The sequence below is a fragment of the Bacillus rossius genome, chromosome 1 (genome assembly GCF_032445375.1).
Source record: "Bacillus rossius redtenbacheri isolate Brsri chromosome 1, Brsri_v3, whole genome shotgun sequence".
Lineage (NCBI taxonomy): Eukaryota > Metazoa > Arthropoda > Insecta > Phasmatodea > Bacillidae > Bacillus > Bacillus rossius.
In genome coordinates this window covers 234,341,228-234,356,124 of record NC_086330.1, presented here as the reverse complement: position 1 = coordinate 234,356,124, position 14,897 = coordinate 234,341,228, and the positions used below count along the sequence as shown (strand labels likewise).

Below are 14,897 nucleotides of genomic sequence, written 5' to 3'. Positions count from 1 at the left end.
AAAAATTCCTGGATTCTAGGCAGTCAATTCCATTTCCGTTCGCAAGGCCACACCGTGTTTACGGAGCGAGTGAACAAGGTAGCACTGTCTTCAGGAGACGATAAGCGTTGGCTTTCTGAAGACGGTGTCAGCACATTACCTTGGGCGCATAAAGATCTGTGTCCTTATCAAACTCGTGCCTCGCCTGATCCCCCCTAATAATTGTACATACTTCCATTTTTCCTCCGATTACGTTCACCAGTGAGACGAACACTGCTGACGTAACCTCCGAGCAGTGGTTGCAGGAACACAACAGCGCTCACCACTCCTTCCCTGCTCGGAGGGTTTCAAGTGTATCTGTGTGTGTGTGGGGGTTGAAGGCACATAACAGCGCTTCTTCTGCCTCCCCTCACAAAAAAAAATAATCCCGAGAGGGGGTGTGTTCGCCTCCACCGCGCCGCGCCATGTCATGCAAACTGATCGTTTCCATTATGCATGTGGAGAGAAAAACTGTCGGTATGTTAAAGAAAAGGCGTAGAGATGTTTGCAAAATATTCCCTGTTACTAGATAGCTTGCATCCCCAATTATATTAATATACATGCTATCCTGATTTAAAGTAACGTAAAAAAAATACTAGCTTGTTTCAAGTTGCCTTGATAGGATCAAAAAGGTATATTAATTTACATGCTATCCTGATTTAAAGTAAAGTAAAAAATTACTAGCATGTTTTAAGTTGCCTTGATAGCATCTCAAAGTATATTAATTTACATGCTATCCTGATTTAAAGTAACATAAAAAAATACTAGCTTGTTTCTTTTTTTTAATATATAAATCGTCCTATTGATAGGATGCCTGAAAATTGTGTGAAGTTCTACAGGTCTCCCCATCCTTATGGAGAGGGTCCCATCGGAATTGGCAGCCTCTTTCTTTGAGGAAGAGGTTGAGGAGGGGGAGGGTATTCCACCCGAAATTGCGGCGGCCTTCTTCGCCGAAGACCTGCAGGAAGGGCCGTCGTCTCCCCCTCCTCCACTGCCGGCCACTACTTTGCAGCTTCTGTTGGTGGCCGGCCCCTCTGGGACATGTCCCTGGGGTCGGCCGCTAACGGCCGATGAATTCAGGGGGTACCGGCTACCTGCTACACAGCAGCAGGTGCCGGCTCTGCCTAGCGGCAAGGTTGTGGCCCTGCTGATGGCGATGGACGCCCAGCGAGATGAGGATAATTTTTGTAAAAAAGATAAATAAAAATAATTTTTTTTAACAAAGTAATATTGATGTGTTGACTACATTATTTCAATATCCAATATGCTATTTACAATACTTATGGCTGGTAACTTACTAGGCACAAGTAATTTTTAATACGTGTAAAGAACTACACGGTCATGGTGGCGGGCTGGTGTCGACTGCCTCCCTTTCTATGATTGGGGGAGAGACGTGTCTGGTTTAAAAAGTTTTTTAAAACTCGTTGACTGTTGTAACACGTACGATTTTACTTTTGTCAGGAAAACACATGTAATATTTAATCTAATTTGTAGCAATGCGCTACTCGTAAGAGATATTAAAACTGATGTGAGAAAAATATACATACATTTTTATTTTTAAAAGAAACGTTACGTAAATGAGACTTGTAAGAGATATTAAAACTGATGTGAGAAAAATATACATATTTTTTTTTTTAAAGAAATGTTACGTAAATGAGACTCGTAAGAGATATTAAAACTGAAGTGAGAAAAATATACATACATTATTTTTTTTTATTTAACAGAGAAACGTTAAATAAACAAGCCTATCGCAAAAGAAGAAAATATTATTACAAGTTACTTTTGCCTGGTAATAATCAAATGGCAGATACAGGTAACTCTGTTAATAACACACACACACAACTTCAACTACCACTTAACTGTAGTAAAAAAAAATTTGTTACTCATATTTTATTTTTAAATTGAAATACTATTTTTATAATTAACTGAAATAATGCATATACACGTAATATTTTAAGTGTGGGGAAATAAATATACTAACTTGGGAGAAATTACATTTGTATACAGGTACACGTAATATTTTAAGTGTGGAAAACAAGTATTTTAACTTGGGAGAAATTACATTTGTATACAGGTTGTTGTCACCAGAACTATCTCCTGTATGGTTTGTTAGGTCCGACTAGCTCTGAACGGGTTCCTGGCCATGTGGCGGGAGACAGTGGCGACGAAATGAAGAGTTTATGAGTTAACTTTGTTGTGATTTAATTACACCCTCCCCTTAGTACATGGCGCTGTCACAATCCTAGCCCTTTCCAGCTGCAAGTGCATGGGCACGGCTCTAACACATTAGTGGTCGTTTTCTGGTTGATTCCGAACGCACAGATGTTTGCAATCAGGCCAACAAAAGCACGAGTCACACAGTACATTTCCTGACCAATCGGTGATCCGGTACACGACGATGGTAATCCCGGTGCGGGACGCCCGGTTTACATGAGCACGAACTAAAAGGTGTTTACAGACTAGCCTACACAACACGTATCACACAGTACAATTACTGACCAATCAGTGGTCGACACGGATTACGCATAGAGATACACTAAGACACTGAATATTTACAGTTTCGCTCCCTCCCACCAATCACGCGGACGCGGTGAACTCTTTCACTACTCCGTTACATGGCAGACTTGATATCACTAAAATTCGGGGCGGATTTCAACGACAATGCGAACGAGTTCGAATGGACCGAAAGTTAATGACGGATCCTCAATGTTTGAGGGATGATGGCCTCGTGTTGCGCGGCGCGTCCAACCCCAAGAGCCTCGTCGCGAGAACTGCCCTCTCCCCGCCGGAACTTCGCGCGCGAAAACGTGCGGAGCGCGGCAGACGGTCTGGGCTTGAACTGCGGCCTTGTCGCGCGGTGAAAAAGAATTAAACAAAATGACATCAAACATTACAGGAAAGATGGTTTATAAAATGTATTATAAATATAATATAATTAATGGATTCACGTAACTAATTGGTCCCAGGAGGGGAAAATGCACTGATTACATAACTCTCACAGAATAGCCGCGCGGGTGGCTATTGCACTTCCGGCTCACGGCCGATCGTCGCGTTGCACCTTGCACTGACACTGCACTTTGTTCGCGCTACACTACACGCCTCTGCCACGGGCAGGAGAAGGCGTTGGCACAACATAACGGACTGCGGAAATTAGGGCGACACTTGGGTCGACGTCAAGGTACACGTAATATTTTAAGTGTGGGGAAATAAATATATTAACTTGGGAGAAATTACATTTGTATACAGGTACACATAATATTTTAAGTGTGGAAAAAAAGTATTTTAACTTGAGGTAAATATAAATAATATTAATTGAAGGCTTTGCTATCCGCGGCGCAGAGCGCTGCTGGCTGGTAGTCCCTACGTGGGAGGCCATCTGGGTTATTATTAAATCAGGAGGGGGAGCGCAGTCGCCACGTGTCTGCGAGGCTCTTGTGCGATACAGCATTGACAATATATAAAATTTTAATATAATGACTATAAGAGAGAATACTCTCTATATATGCACAAGACATTCCTTTAAAAAAAAATTCTTTTAGTTATGAATAATGACAACTGTGTGTGACGTAATAAGAATACTTCTAATAAAATGGGTGATATATTATAAATAATATTACTTTTTTTAGTAATTGCCACTGTATATTTAATTACTGGAAAAAACAATATAAATATATCACTACAAGAGAACATAATATGACATATTATGTCTTTAACACATAAAAAAAAACAGTGTTTGAATTCACCGACTAGTACTAAATATACCTAAAGTATTTTTATTAACACATAAATAATGCTATAAGCATAGGTAATGGCTATAGCTTTTTTTTCTTCATTATAGTGGTATCCAAGATGGCAGACATGCTACATAACAAATTAAGCATAATATGACTATACTGGTCTAGTACTATAACAAAAAAATGGCTGCCCTCAAGTGTGTGTTTTGAATTTGGCACCTAGTACTATAAAAAATAAACATGGCTGCCCTCTTGTGTTTTATTTGGCGCCTACTACTATAGTCATAGAGTAGTGGCTGCCAAAATAATTTTATTTTATATTCAAACTTGAAAAAAACCAATGACTATAATAGGAAAAAAGATGGCTGCCTGGTATGCTGTGCTACAAGATGGCGGCCTGGAATGCTGTGCTACAATATGGCGGCTTACAGCAATTGATTTGTCATATATAAAATTATTTTATTTTCAAAGTTGGATGTTTTGGATACTTCCTAGCAACCGAAAATATTTTTTCTTCCAATGTTGACGAAAAAAATTAACATGGTGGCCGCATAGCAGCCGACAATATATTTTAAATTTCCTGCCTAGTACTATAAAACAATTAACATGGCGACCGTTTAGCAGCCGACACTATATTTTAAATTTCCCGCCTAGTACTATAAAAAAATTACATGATGGCCGACTAGTAGCCGACAATATATTTTAAATTTCCTGCCTAGTACTATAAAAAAATAAACACGGCGGCCGACTAGCAGCCAATGCGGCTTGTTTAAATTTCCCGCCTAGTACTATAAAAAAATTAACTAGGTGGCCGACTAGCAGCCGACAATATATTTTAAATTTCCCGCCTTGTACTATAAAAAAAATAAACATGGCGGACTACATACGTTTTTAAAACTTCCACAACACAAAACAAAATTTTTATAAGCATATATACAACATCTTAAATATTATTTCCAACTGGCCTGAGTGGCCGTGTGGTTAGCATTGCTGACTACCAATCCAAAGGTTGACGGATCGAATCCCCGCCGCCGCGATACCTTCCATTTTTGTACTTGTAAAAATAAATGCTGCGTGCGACACTAGTGCTCCCTAGCTTCTTAAATTAGAACCAAGATACCGTCGCACGAGCAGACGATGCTCCACGTGACGTCAACAACCACCTGAGGATTCCCTCCACGTGGCTCCCGGCCATGCCATGCCCAACCGGACACGTGGTGCCACATCAACCTGTTTGATTGTTTACAGTGCCCGAGAACCCGTGTGCTCCCCCTACTGCCATGTTTCTTTAAATGCAGATATAGTATATTTTGAGTTGACATCTTGGCTCTACAAAAAGAAAAATTATAATTAATTTCTTATTAATCTTAAAAAGCCTATAAGTACTAAAATGCAATGTAGGTCTAACTTGCCTAACCTTTAAAGAAAATTAAAAATCTTTAAACTAAGTTAAACTTAATTGAATACCGGCGGCAGACACAATTTACTGCACTTTTTTCCGTGTTATTGTGAAAAAAAAATCACTCGTGTGGCACTCTAGTTTTAACAAACTCCACCAAGACACAAAGTAAAAGATGTGCTATTGACATTTCAGCTAGTCTTATTATGAGTGATGGGATTTTCGATACTTCGATACCTCGATACCTTCGATACTTGACGGTATCGCAAAGTATCGAGTATCGAAACTGTAAGTTCGATACATTTTTTCGATACCGGAATATTTGTTCATTTTTATTGAATTAAGTTTTGAGTCGCCATCGTACAAAATACAACTACAGTAGAACCTCGATGATACGTTCCCATTTCATACATTTTCCCGTGTCATACGCCGATTAATTTTGGTCCCGCCGAAAGTAGCACTATATTTTTATAAATGGTTTACTTTCCTGGAACATACACTTATAAAATCATTAATTTCCCGTCTCATACGTTTTTACGAAGCGGAAAAGTCCTACAATTCACAAATTTTTTTGTTAGATATATTCCTCCTGATAAATTACGTTTTAATTAATGCTTTTATTTTGAAAAACGTTCATTGTTTACCTTTGCAAATGCAAGAAAATAACTTTATCGCACCATAGATATAGATAGTATCAGAAAGACTGTGCACTTCGCTAGTAGCACCTATGGCCAGCACCAAGCGAATCTAGTGGCGCAAACTAGCAATGATTATGAAAATGGTGCACGTGCTTTACCAAGGCACGGATCTCATATTATGTGCATTCATTAATCTTTGAACTGAATATACCCGTTTGTTATTGTTTTCTTACGATCGGATTGTTTTCTATTTTACGTTTCTCAAGTTAAAATTTTATTGAAAATTGTTCTGTTGCATAAAGTTGTTTGTAAAATGAAACAAACAAGCAAAAATTTCTGATTTTCCTTTTACAATAGCCTAATTTTTTTATTTCTAATTTAGGCTTGGTGACTGTTCCCCCCTCCAAGAAAGGACTTCATAACATTTTGTAAGGCCACTGTTGCTCATGTCAGCTTTACTTGATTATGGACTGTATTTTACATTTCTGGTGGTTTTATTATAGTATGTATATATAATGATGAATTCATATATTTCATTAATATGATGCAATTATTTACACATTATGTATTTAAAAACTAATTTATGTTATTTGTAATAATCGTTACTTAATGGGAAAATATTTTTCCCTAGAGTATCAAGAGTATCGAGAGTATCGAAAGTATCGAAGTATCGAAAGTATCGAACTGAAAAAACAATACAGAATCGAGTATCGAAAGTGTGGTATCGTCCCACCTCTACTTATTATATGACAATTTTTAACCACGCTTTATAATTGTTGAATAAACTGATAAGTTGTAAAATTGAAAAACAAAATAAAAGCTTACCTTATCAAAGTTTCCACAAAACATTCAAATTGTCACAAAAACGCATCAACTAGGGCTGGGCGATTAATCGAAAATTCTGATTTCGATTCGATTCCGTAAATAATCGAAATTGTTTCTTCTTTAAAATTAAGATTCAAAAAATTCGAACTTTGTCTAGGTCATTTGCATGGTGACAATTTCCACACATTCCGTTAAATTGCACATAAACTTTGTATGTACGTAAATCCTCAACCAATATTCCATTTAGCGACGTTCTTCATATCTACGAATATTGGTTCTGCCAAACACTCATGATTCATAAGCAATATTTACCTCCAATCCTATAAATAACAACACTCATTTTGTTCAAAATGGGGGAAAAAATATATTTATTACAAACGCCCGAGAAACACATTAATTATGCAATTGGAAAGTCCACGAACCAATCGTCCAATAAATTTCATTTCTGGGCTGTGAATATAACCTCAATCACTGAAAGCGGTAAATAAACACTACCTTAGCTTCATAGATATGATACCGACGTGCACGCAACACTTCCACAAAATGGCTGCCGAATTGTCTGCAACTTGAGCGCTAATGGTGGCAGACTTCAGTACCACGGCTTGGACATAAAAAAGTCTGATTCTTCCATCGAAGCTGTGCAGTTGTTGCACTATTACTGTGATAACCACTTTGTTTTGGTTCCGTGTTCCGCTTTTATGTGTTTTTTTAAGTGAGGAAGTTTGATAGCTACACATGTGGTAGTTGTGTTTTTTTTCTTTGTCTTAACATATATGCCTTCACTGCAGTATCACAGATGCCGACGACATTAATGGAAAATGCAAGAGCGTTAGTACTGTGGAAATGAGAAATGATCCATCATGTTTATTTTTTTTTGTCACATCCTCACGTCCAATACCGTGTTGAGTTTCTAGTGTGAAATCAATCTTTGTGCTGATTGTAGAAATGAGTGAAAACGTGAAAGGTGCATTTAAAGGTCGAAGTGCGGTTTGGAAATTTTACGAAAAAGTGTCAGAAACGCATTCAAAATGCAAAACATATGGTAACAAACTTAAACAAGTTCATGGGAGCACAACCAGCATGGCTAAATATCTCGCAAAACACACTGACGTATATTCCGAATTTTTAAAATTGCAATCTCAAATGAAATCAGTGGTACTTCCATCTTCATCTGTACCCAAACAGAAAATTGTCCAGCAGACATTGCTGCATTTTCTAGGCTAGAAAAATATCCAAACGATCATCCCAGAGCAGTTTCCATTACCAGTGCAATAGGCAAAATGTTGGCAACAGATCTTCAACCATTCAGCATGGTCCAAGATACAGGTTTTAAAGACCTCATGTCACTGGTTGAACCAAAATATAGCATGCCTGACCGTAGAACATTTGTAAGGCGTGTAATTCCAGATCTTTATGAACATCATCTTGAAAGAATAAAAACAAAACTGGCAACAGACATTGACGGCAGAGTAAATTCCATAGCTTTAACCACAGACATTTGGACTTCACGAAGTAATGATTCTAAAAATGTTTGCCTACATTGTTAGAAATTTTTTTACACTTGTTTACCTATTGCATTTGCTCTAGAATTAAAGAATCGAATCGAAATTTCAATTTTTTTACAGTAATTTGAATCGGAATCGAATCGAAATGAAATCTGTGAAATCGCCCAGCCCTAGCATCAACCACAACATAACTAGGCCTATACATTCACAGCCCGTGCTCCCGCTACCTAATCCAGGCTATAGTTTCACTTCACCACAGAATACACTTCGGAATTTGTGAAACCTTGCTGTTCAATAATATATTACGCAAAATAAACAACCACTAAGCATACAAACCATGCACAAACCGGTCATGTCTGGCAATTGTGCTTATGAACAAATGGATCGGCAATGTTCGGCTACTTCCGCAAGATACACGAAAAATACGACATTCAGTACACCAAAATATGGTACACTGGCCAGAAATACAGTTTGTTAATTTGATTCTGTCTGCTTACTTACACATGTTGTATTGTACTATTATCAGGCATATGGTACAAATACTATATTAATGGAATATCTGTACCAACTTCTAAGTCGCCGATGCGCGGTGCGACGTGGGAAATTCTGCATTTTTTAAGATAGTATAAATTAAATAGCGTTTATTGTAAAATTTAATTAGCACTTATAAAAATGCTGAGATTAGCACGTTGCCCTTCAATCTTACGGCGGAAAATGTTGCTATAATGAACAAATTCACAGTTGACAAAATAATTACCACCAGCAAAATAAAAAATTCCAGGGTCAAATCACTAATTCCCTTTATTTTTCCTGGTTTACCATTACAAAATGATATTCCCTGTAATTTCCCGGTTTTCCAGGGTTTCCCTGTGTGTGGCCACCCTGGCAGCAGCATGAGATGGGCATGTATTGGGATGATGCAGCTGCCTGAACTCATGCATTTATAAAGATGAGCGGCCATTGCTGCAGCGTTGGAGAGAGATGTCAGTAGTTGAATGCGAGACACAGACACACATCAACATACTGTATCTTTAATGTGACAGGAAATTCTGTGGAAGTAAATAAACCAAGAACCAATTTTTAATAACTGGAACCGAATCATGAACTTAGAAAAAAGTAGAACTGATACATCATGTTTTGGAATACCTTAGTACCAGCAAGAGAAAAATTATGTACCATTTATTTGCATAACTTTTCCTAAATCCTAATCAATAAAGTCACAGCAGTCCTATTTAAGTAGATAATAAGAATAAGAAAGTAGCCGAACCCTACCTCCGACCCATACGTCTGCACTATCGAACACAGCATGAGGAACGAGACGTCAAACAGCAAGGCTCGAGTGTGCGGTGTCTTTCCGGACTCTCCCCCAACCTGCTTGCTGCACTCGTTAAACTTTATTAGCTTCGTAACGAACGTACGTAGCTTTCCCTCGACGGTGGCTACAGACAGGATCAGTTCGAAGCTCTTGCCAGTCAGTACCTGGCAGAGCACACTGAGCAGTGCATCCTGAAAAACAAAATGTTGATTCTTACATATAGTTAAATACCTACATTAATAAAATTAAAACTAAATTTAATAAATTCAGATATTTGCCTGAAGATGATTGCATCAGACCTACAGTTAATGAAGATGACTAAATATTGGAGTTCTGAAATTTCCTCACCATTCTTGGTTACCCTGACTTGAAGTGACAATTTAACCTGAACTAATGGAATAATCTGTTCACACACAACACTTCTTGTTATCTGATGAGGTGATAAACCTTTTAAGTATATATCTATAATTATTAAAAAATCAACATGTAACAATTTTTGATGTGTAATATCTTAGCTCTAAGTATACAGCATCTGGTGGGAGTAATTTTGTGAATGCTACGGAAATCAAGAAACGGAAATATGTAACAGGAAGTAGGGAGAACTGCACGCGCCATTCAAGTTTTTGGTGCAACGTTCAGTTAGCGCTTGTGTTGCACCATGTCAGCGAGTGCAAACATTTCCATGGCATTTGAAAAGAGAGAGAAAGTGAGAAAGCGAAAGAGAGAGCTGATTACCATTTGTTTGGCTAACAGTAGTATTGAACAGCACGACACATTGCTATGTGGCTTTTCTAATACGTTATAAATACGTTGCGAAATAACAATATAAAATCAATATTTTACAAATGTTACGGAGTTTGTGGTATGATATGATAGGTTAGATACTTAAAGATGAATACTTATAGACTTGCTCACAATTTTGGTTGAGTTTAACATTTTGTTGACAACGAGGTTACTAAGAGGTGAGTTCAAAAAAATTCATGGTTAGAGATAAGATTTAATGGTTTATTTTTAAGCCAATTTAGTTCTTGAAACAGAAGATTTTGGTATTATTGTTTTTAGATTTTATGAATTCTATTTATTCATGAAGATAACATATTATTGACAACATATGACACACAAATGTTTTATGATACTTATTTTACCAAAACAGTGTCATTTTGACTGATATATGATGCATTTGGAATAATAAAAATTAATTTGCACATACTTGTATGAAAAATTTACCAATGTCGTAATGTAAACATGAGTTACTTTAAACAGTGGAAGATCAAAAAAGATTAAAATAAATTTTTCTAATCAACTTTAACTTAGTATACACTTTTTTATTTAAACTTCTTGCTGAATACATTACATTCATTAAATTTCATATATTAAATATTAAATTTTTGTGATATGAGTTAAGTTTTGATTTAAAATGTTGATTAATTTCACAATAGTACATACAGCAAAACCCCTTATTTGCACTTTTCATGGGGACAAAGTAAAAAAGTGTAAAAAGCGGGAAAGTGTAAATAAAGGGAAAAGTATAAAAAGGAGTACAGTTTAAGTACCTTATTTAGAATTTTTTTTTTCCTTTTGTTTAATAGCACATACTATAATGCAGGTACAAACACACTAACAACAAATTTTACTTTAGTATTTAATCAATTATTAATTTACAACATTTGACAAAAATAAAAAAAAGAATGAAAGCCAAAATATTTTTCTGATCACTTCCTAACAAAAAAATCTGAAATTTTCTTCTGCTTGCTTTTTTAGCTGTTCAAGGAGATTATTTGCCTCTCCAAATTATAAATACAGTTGCAACCGGCAGGGTTTATAACAAATACGGGGTACATACACATTGCTCACAGTAAAAATTAAAAAAAAAAAAAAAAAAAGGCCGCAAATAGATTGAATTTACCGTCAATAGCGCGCCGTACACGGAGAAAGGTCATTGTACTCTGTCAGCTGCTGTTACGACGTGGCGGCGCATGCGCAGTATAACTCACTCTATGCTCCACCCAGACTCATGACCTGCCATCAGCAGCCAGCCAATAGACGCGAGCTTAGCGGAAAAAAATATAAGCTTCACCTCCCGTGTACCAATTTTATCCAGTTCTAATACCAGTTTATTGGTATACGCACCCGTTTTCTCGCTGCCGTGACATGTTTAAGTTTACGTTTATCGTGATGTCTTGATACCAATAATTAATTATTTACGATCCCCAGAAATAAATGGTTAGTTTAAAAAATATGTGTCAACTGTACAATACTTTCGATATTATTAAAGACGTATAAAACAGTTACCAAGACTCTGCTCATTTTATCTTGTGAAGTTTATGTCTCGTACCAGTATTTCGGCTAAGTTGTGACATAAATACAGTATCAGATCTTACAAGCAGCCACGTTTATACATTCGTTTGTTTACGTTTTTCCCTCATGCATTTTAGATTGTCTCCTGCTATAATTACTCGTACTTTTACATGCCTAGGCTTAAATTATTACATGTTTAGAAATAAAAGCAACTTTTCATGTTATAAAATATGTATATTTTGCGATTTAAAATGTTCATTGCCGACTATAAACGTTACATTTTTCACAATGCTTTTAGGCCTACTAGCTCCACAGTATTTTCTGGTTGTTTATGGTTGTTACCTGACGTAAATAGCGGGATGGATTCGATTTTTGAGACGTTATTCGCGGGAAAGTATTGTATTGGACTAAATGGGAACTAAACGGGACCTGAAGAATATAGTGCAAATAACGGGAAAACGTAAATAACGGTAACGTAAATAAGGGGTTTCACTGTAGTTGCATTTTGGTGCTTTATGGTGTATCAACTTCAATTTCGGAGTTATATGGTATATTGACATGCTTTTCGCTCATCTCTCACCTGTCACGCCTGTGCAGAGGTTCAAGAAGCCCTGGACTAAAATGGTATAAGTGACACAGTTTACAGGCAGTGTGTGTAGTTTTTCAACACTAAGCTATTTTCAATGGCAAGCTACAAGTTTGCAATTATAATGCAACCCCAAATTTTAGTTTCCACAGTTTTGGTAAAAACCATAGCATTATGTTCAGATTAGGGATGGGCCGGTCGAATCCTCGAATCCTCGAATCCCACCGAATCTCTAGTATTCGAAAGATTCGAAATTCGAGGGAAAAGATTCGGGATTCGAGGAAAAATGTTGATGTAAATTTAGTACTTTAAAAACTTAAATGCTTACAATTTACTTGGCCTGTTTACGTTTTCCTTGGAACACATCCTATTGAGGTACAGTAGAACCTCATTAATACGTGATGGTCAGGACCGAGATAATCACGGATTAACGAATTTCACGGACTAGCGATTAAAAGCCCGGAAGGTCTTGTCAAGCTTCTCAGACACCGGCGTGCAGCTGGGTTAAGGCAGTTCACGGTAAGGGCCGGCTGTCTTCGAATTAGTGTCTCGGCTTAAAAAAATACAGCACTGCCTAGCCATTAGTTCACGGTCATTTACAACAGCTGAAGAGAGAAAGATAAGATCGTGCTGACCTTGCATGCCCTCCCCCCTCCCCCGCCCTTCGTACAGCCGAATACCAGCCAGACACGTCACTCGCCAGGCGCCTGCCGTGCGTTGGTGGGTGGAAACAAACAAAGGGAGACGGGAAGCAGAAGTCAGGACATCCCCCTCAAGTTTAAAGAGTGACAAATGTGACAGCTGAAAGGGGGGCGACACAAAGGGTCCGTACAAACAGCGTTGCAGAGTTTGGCGGCCCACGCGATGGCTTGTAGTGTTTGCCGGCCGCCGGCCCGCGTGACGTTAATTTTAAGCGCTGACAATTTTTACTTCTTTTTTTTCTTCTCTTTTAAATCGTCCCGGATTATCCGATTCCCGAATTAGTGCATCACGGATTAACGAGGTTCTACTGTATTGTACTTTTAATTCGTTATTATATAAAAAAAATTATGAAGCATGTACTGATTTGGGAAACTTACTTTATATTCATGAACATGGATGCATTGTCGCTAAATTAGCATTAAATAAGGCATAAATCACATATGTATTCTCAGAATATGCTAAAAAATAAAATAAAGCACATTTAGGATCTAGACTAAATATGAATCTTGTTTTTTTTTTAAATAACTTTACTGAGAAATCTGTTACTTAGTAATAAAACAATAATGCCGACTTTCATCACAAGTTACGGTCGCACATGTAGTAATAACAATGAAATAATTAATGACATAAATTAATACATTATACAATTATTATTTTAATCGCAATTCAATTTTAAATATTCTGATACACGTTCTATTTATGAATTTTTTTAGGACCAAGTTTGGTTTGTGTAGACTACCAACGTTAAAATATGTATTATCTGAGAATTCCATGATGGCCAACCAATGAATTTGTTAGCCAATCATTTTGAGCAACATAAAAAATAACGAATATTAATATAAAAAACTTTAATGGGTAAACTAGAGAAAACACCCGTCTTCGGGCATATTAATCACTATGCTTTATTGAGGCTTAATTTTAAAAGACGCACAACAATATTTCTTATGGCCTAAAACCATTCAAGCCAAGATGGCGCCTTTCAGTTTCCATTAAATATTTCAGGAAAGCGTTTACCTTCATTTGGGACTTTAAACAAATTTAAAACTAGGGATGGGGCGACCGAATCCAATATCCGCCGAATCCGCCGAATCCTAGGGATTCGAAGGTTCGGCGGGTCTGATATAGGATTCGTCAAAGGATTCGGTTTTTACTATTTACGGGGAAAAAAATACAGTAAAACTCGCTTACGAGGTCCCGCATGGTAGGTATTTCCGTATAAAGCGTTTAAATTGCCCGAGGTCTCGTCATTTACTTTATTTACTCTATGATTTACGCCATTAAATGTGTGATATAATGTCCGTTAAAATTTTTTCTGAAACTTCCTGTCTCAAATAATGGCGTCCGTAAATATGAAGAAAAGACAAATGAACAACAACATACGAGAAATATGGATGATGTACCATAACTACAGTACAAACCCAATAGTTATTTTAAGATAATTACCATAAAAAGAACAAGATTCTTTGTAGAATACCACAATTACTACAGAAGCACGATAGCTACCATATTTGCACTATAGTTACCGTAACAACTGAGATGTATATTTACCATGAATGTAATGTATTATTTATTTATGACATATTAAATTAAAAAACATTGTTAAAAAAAAAAGGATGTTAAACTTTGATATGTACGGTTGGCACATGTTGCTAAGAAATAATGCGATCTGAAAGAATGCAGTACTACTACGAAAAGTGAAAATGGTTCTCGTGGATTTTTAGGTTATGGCAGTCTCTTTCGTTTTTCAGTAATATCGGCCGAAAATTAACGAGCGTACTGTATCGGAAGTCGGCAGAAATGCCGATTCAACTAAATATTGGCAAAATCGGCTTCTTCAATACAGCACAGCTCTACATTTAATGACATGAGTAAACATA

The 14,897-nt window shown here is 37.0% G+C and overlaps 1 protein-coding gene across 1 annotated transcript in view; it reads right to left on the bottom strand.

Annotated features, from left to right (window-relative positions):
* Positions 1-14,897, bottom strand: part of LOC134527366 (mediator of RNA polymerase II transcription subunit 24) — a 154,688-nt gene that overhangs the window by 74,544 nt on the left and 65,247 nt on the right. Inside the window, exon 10 of the mRNA XM_063359987.1 lies at positions 9,392-9,625. Within this exon, the coding sequence (XP_063216057.1) occupies positions 9,392-9,625 (234 nt within the window). The remainder of the gene's footprint in view (positions 1-9,391; positions 9,626-14,897) is intronic.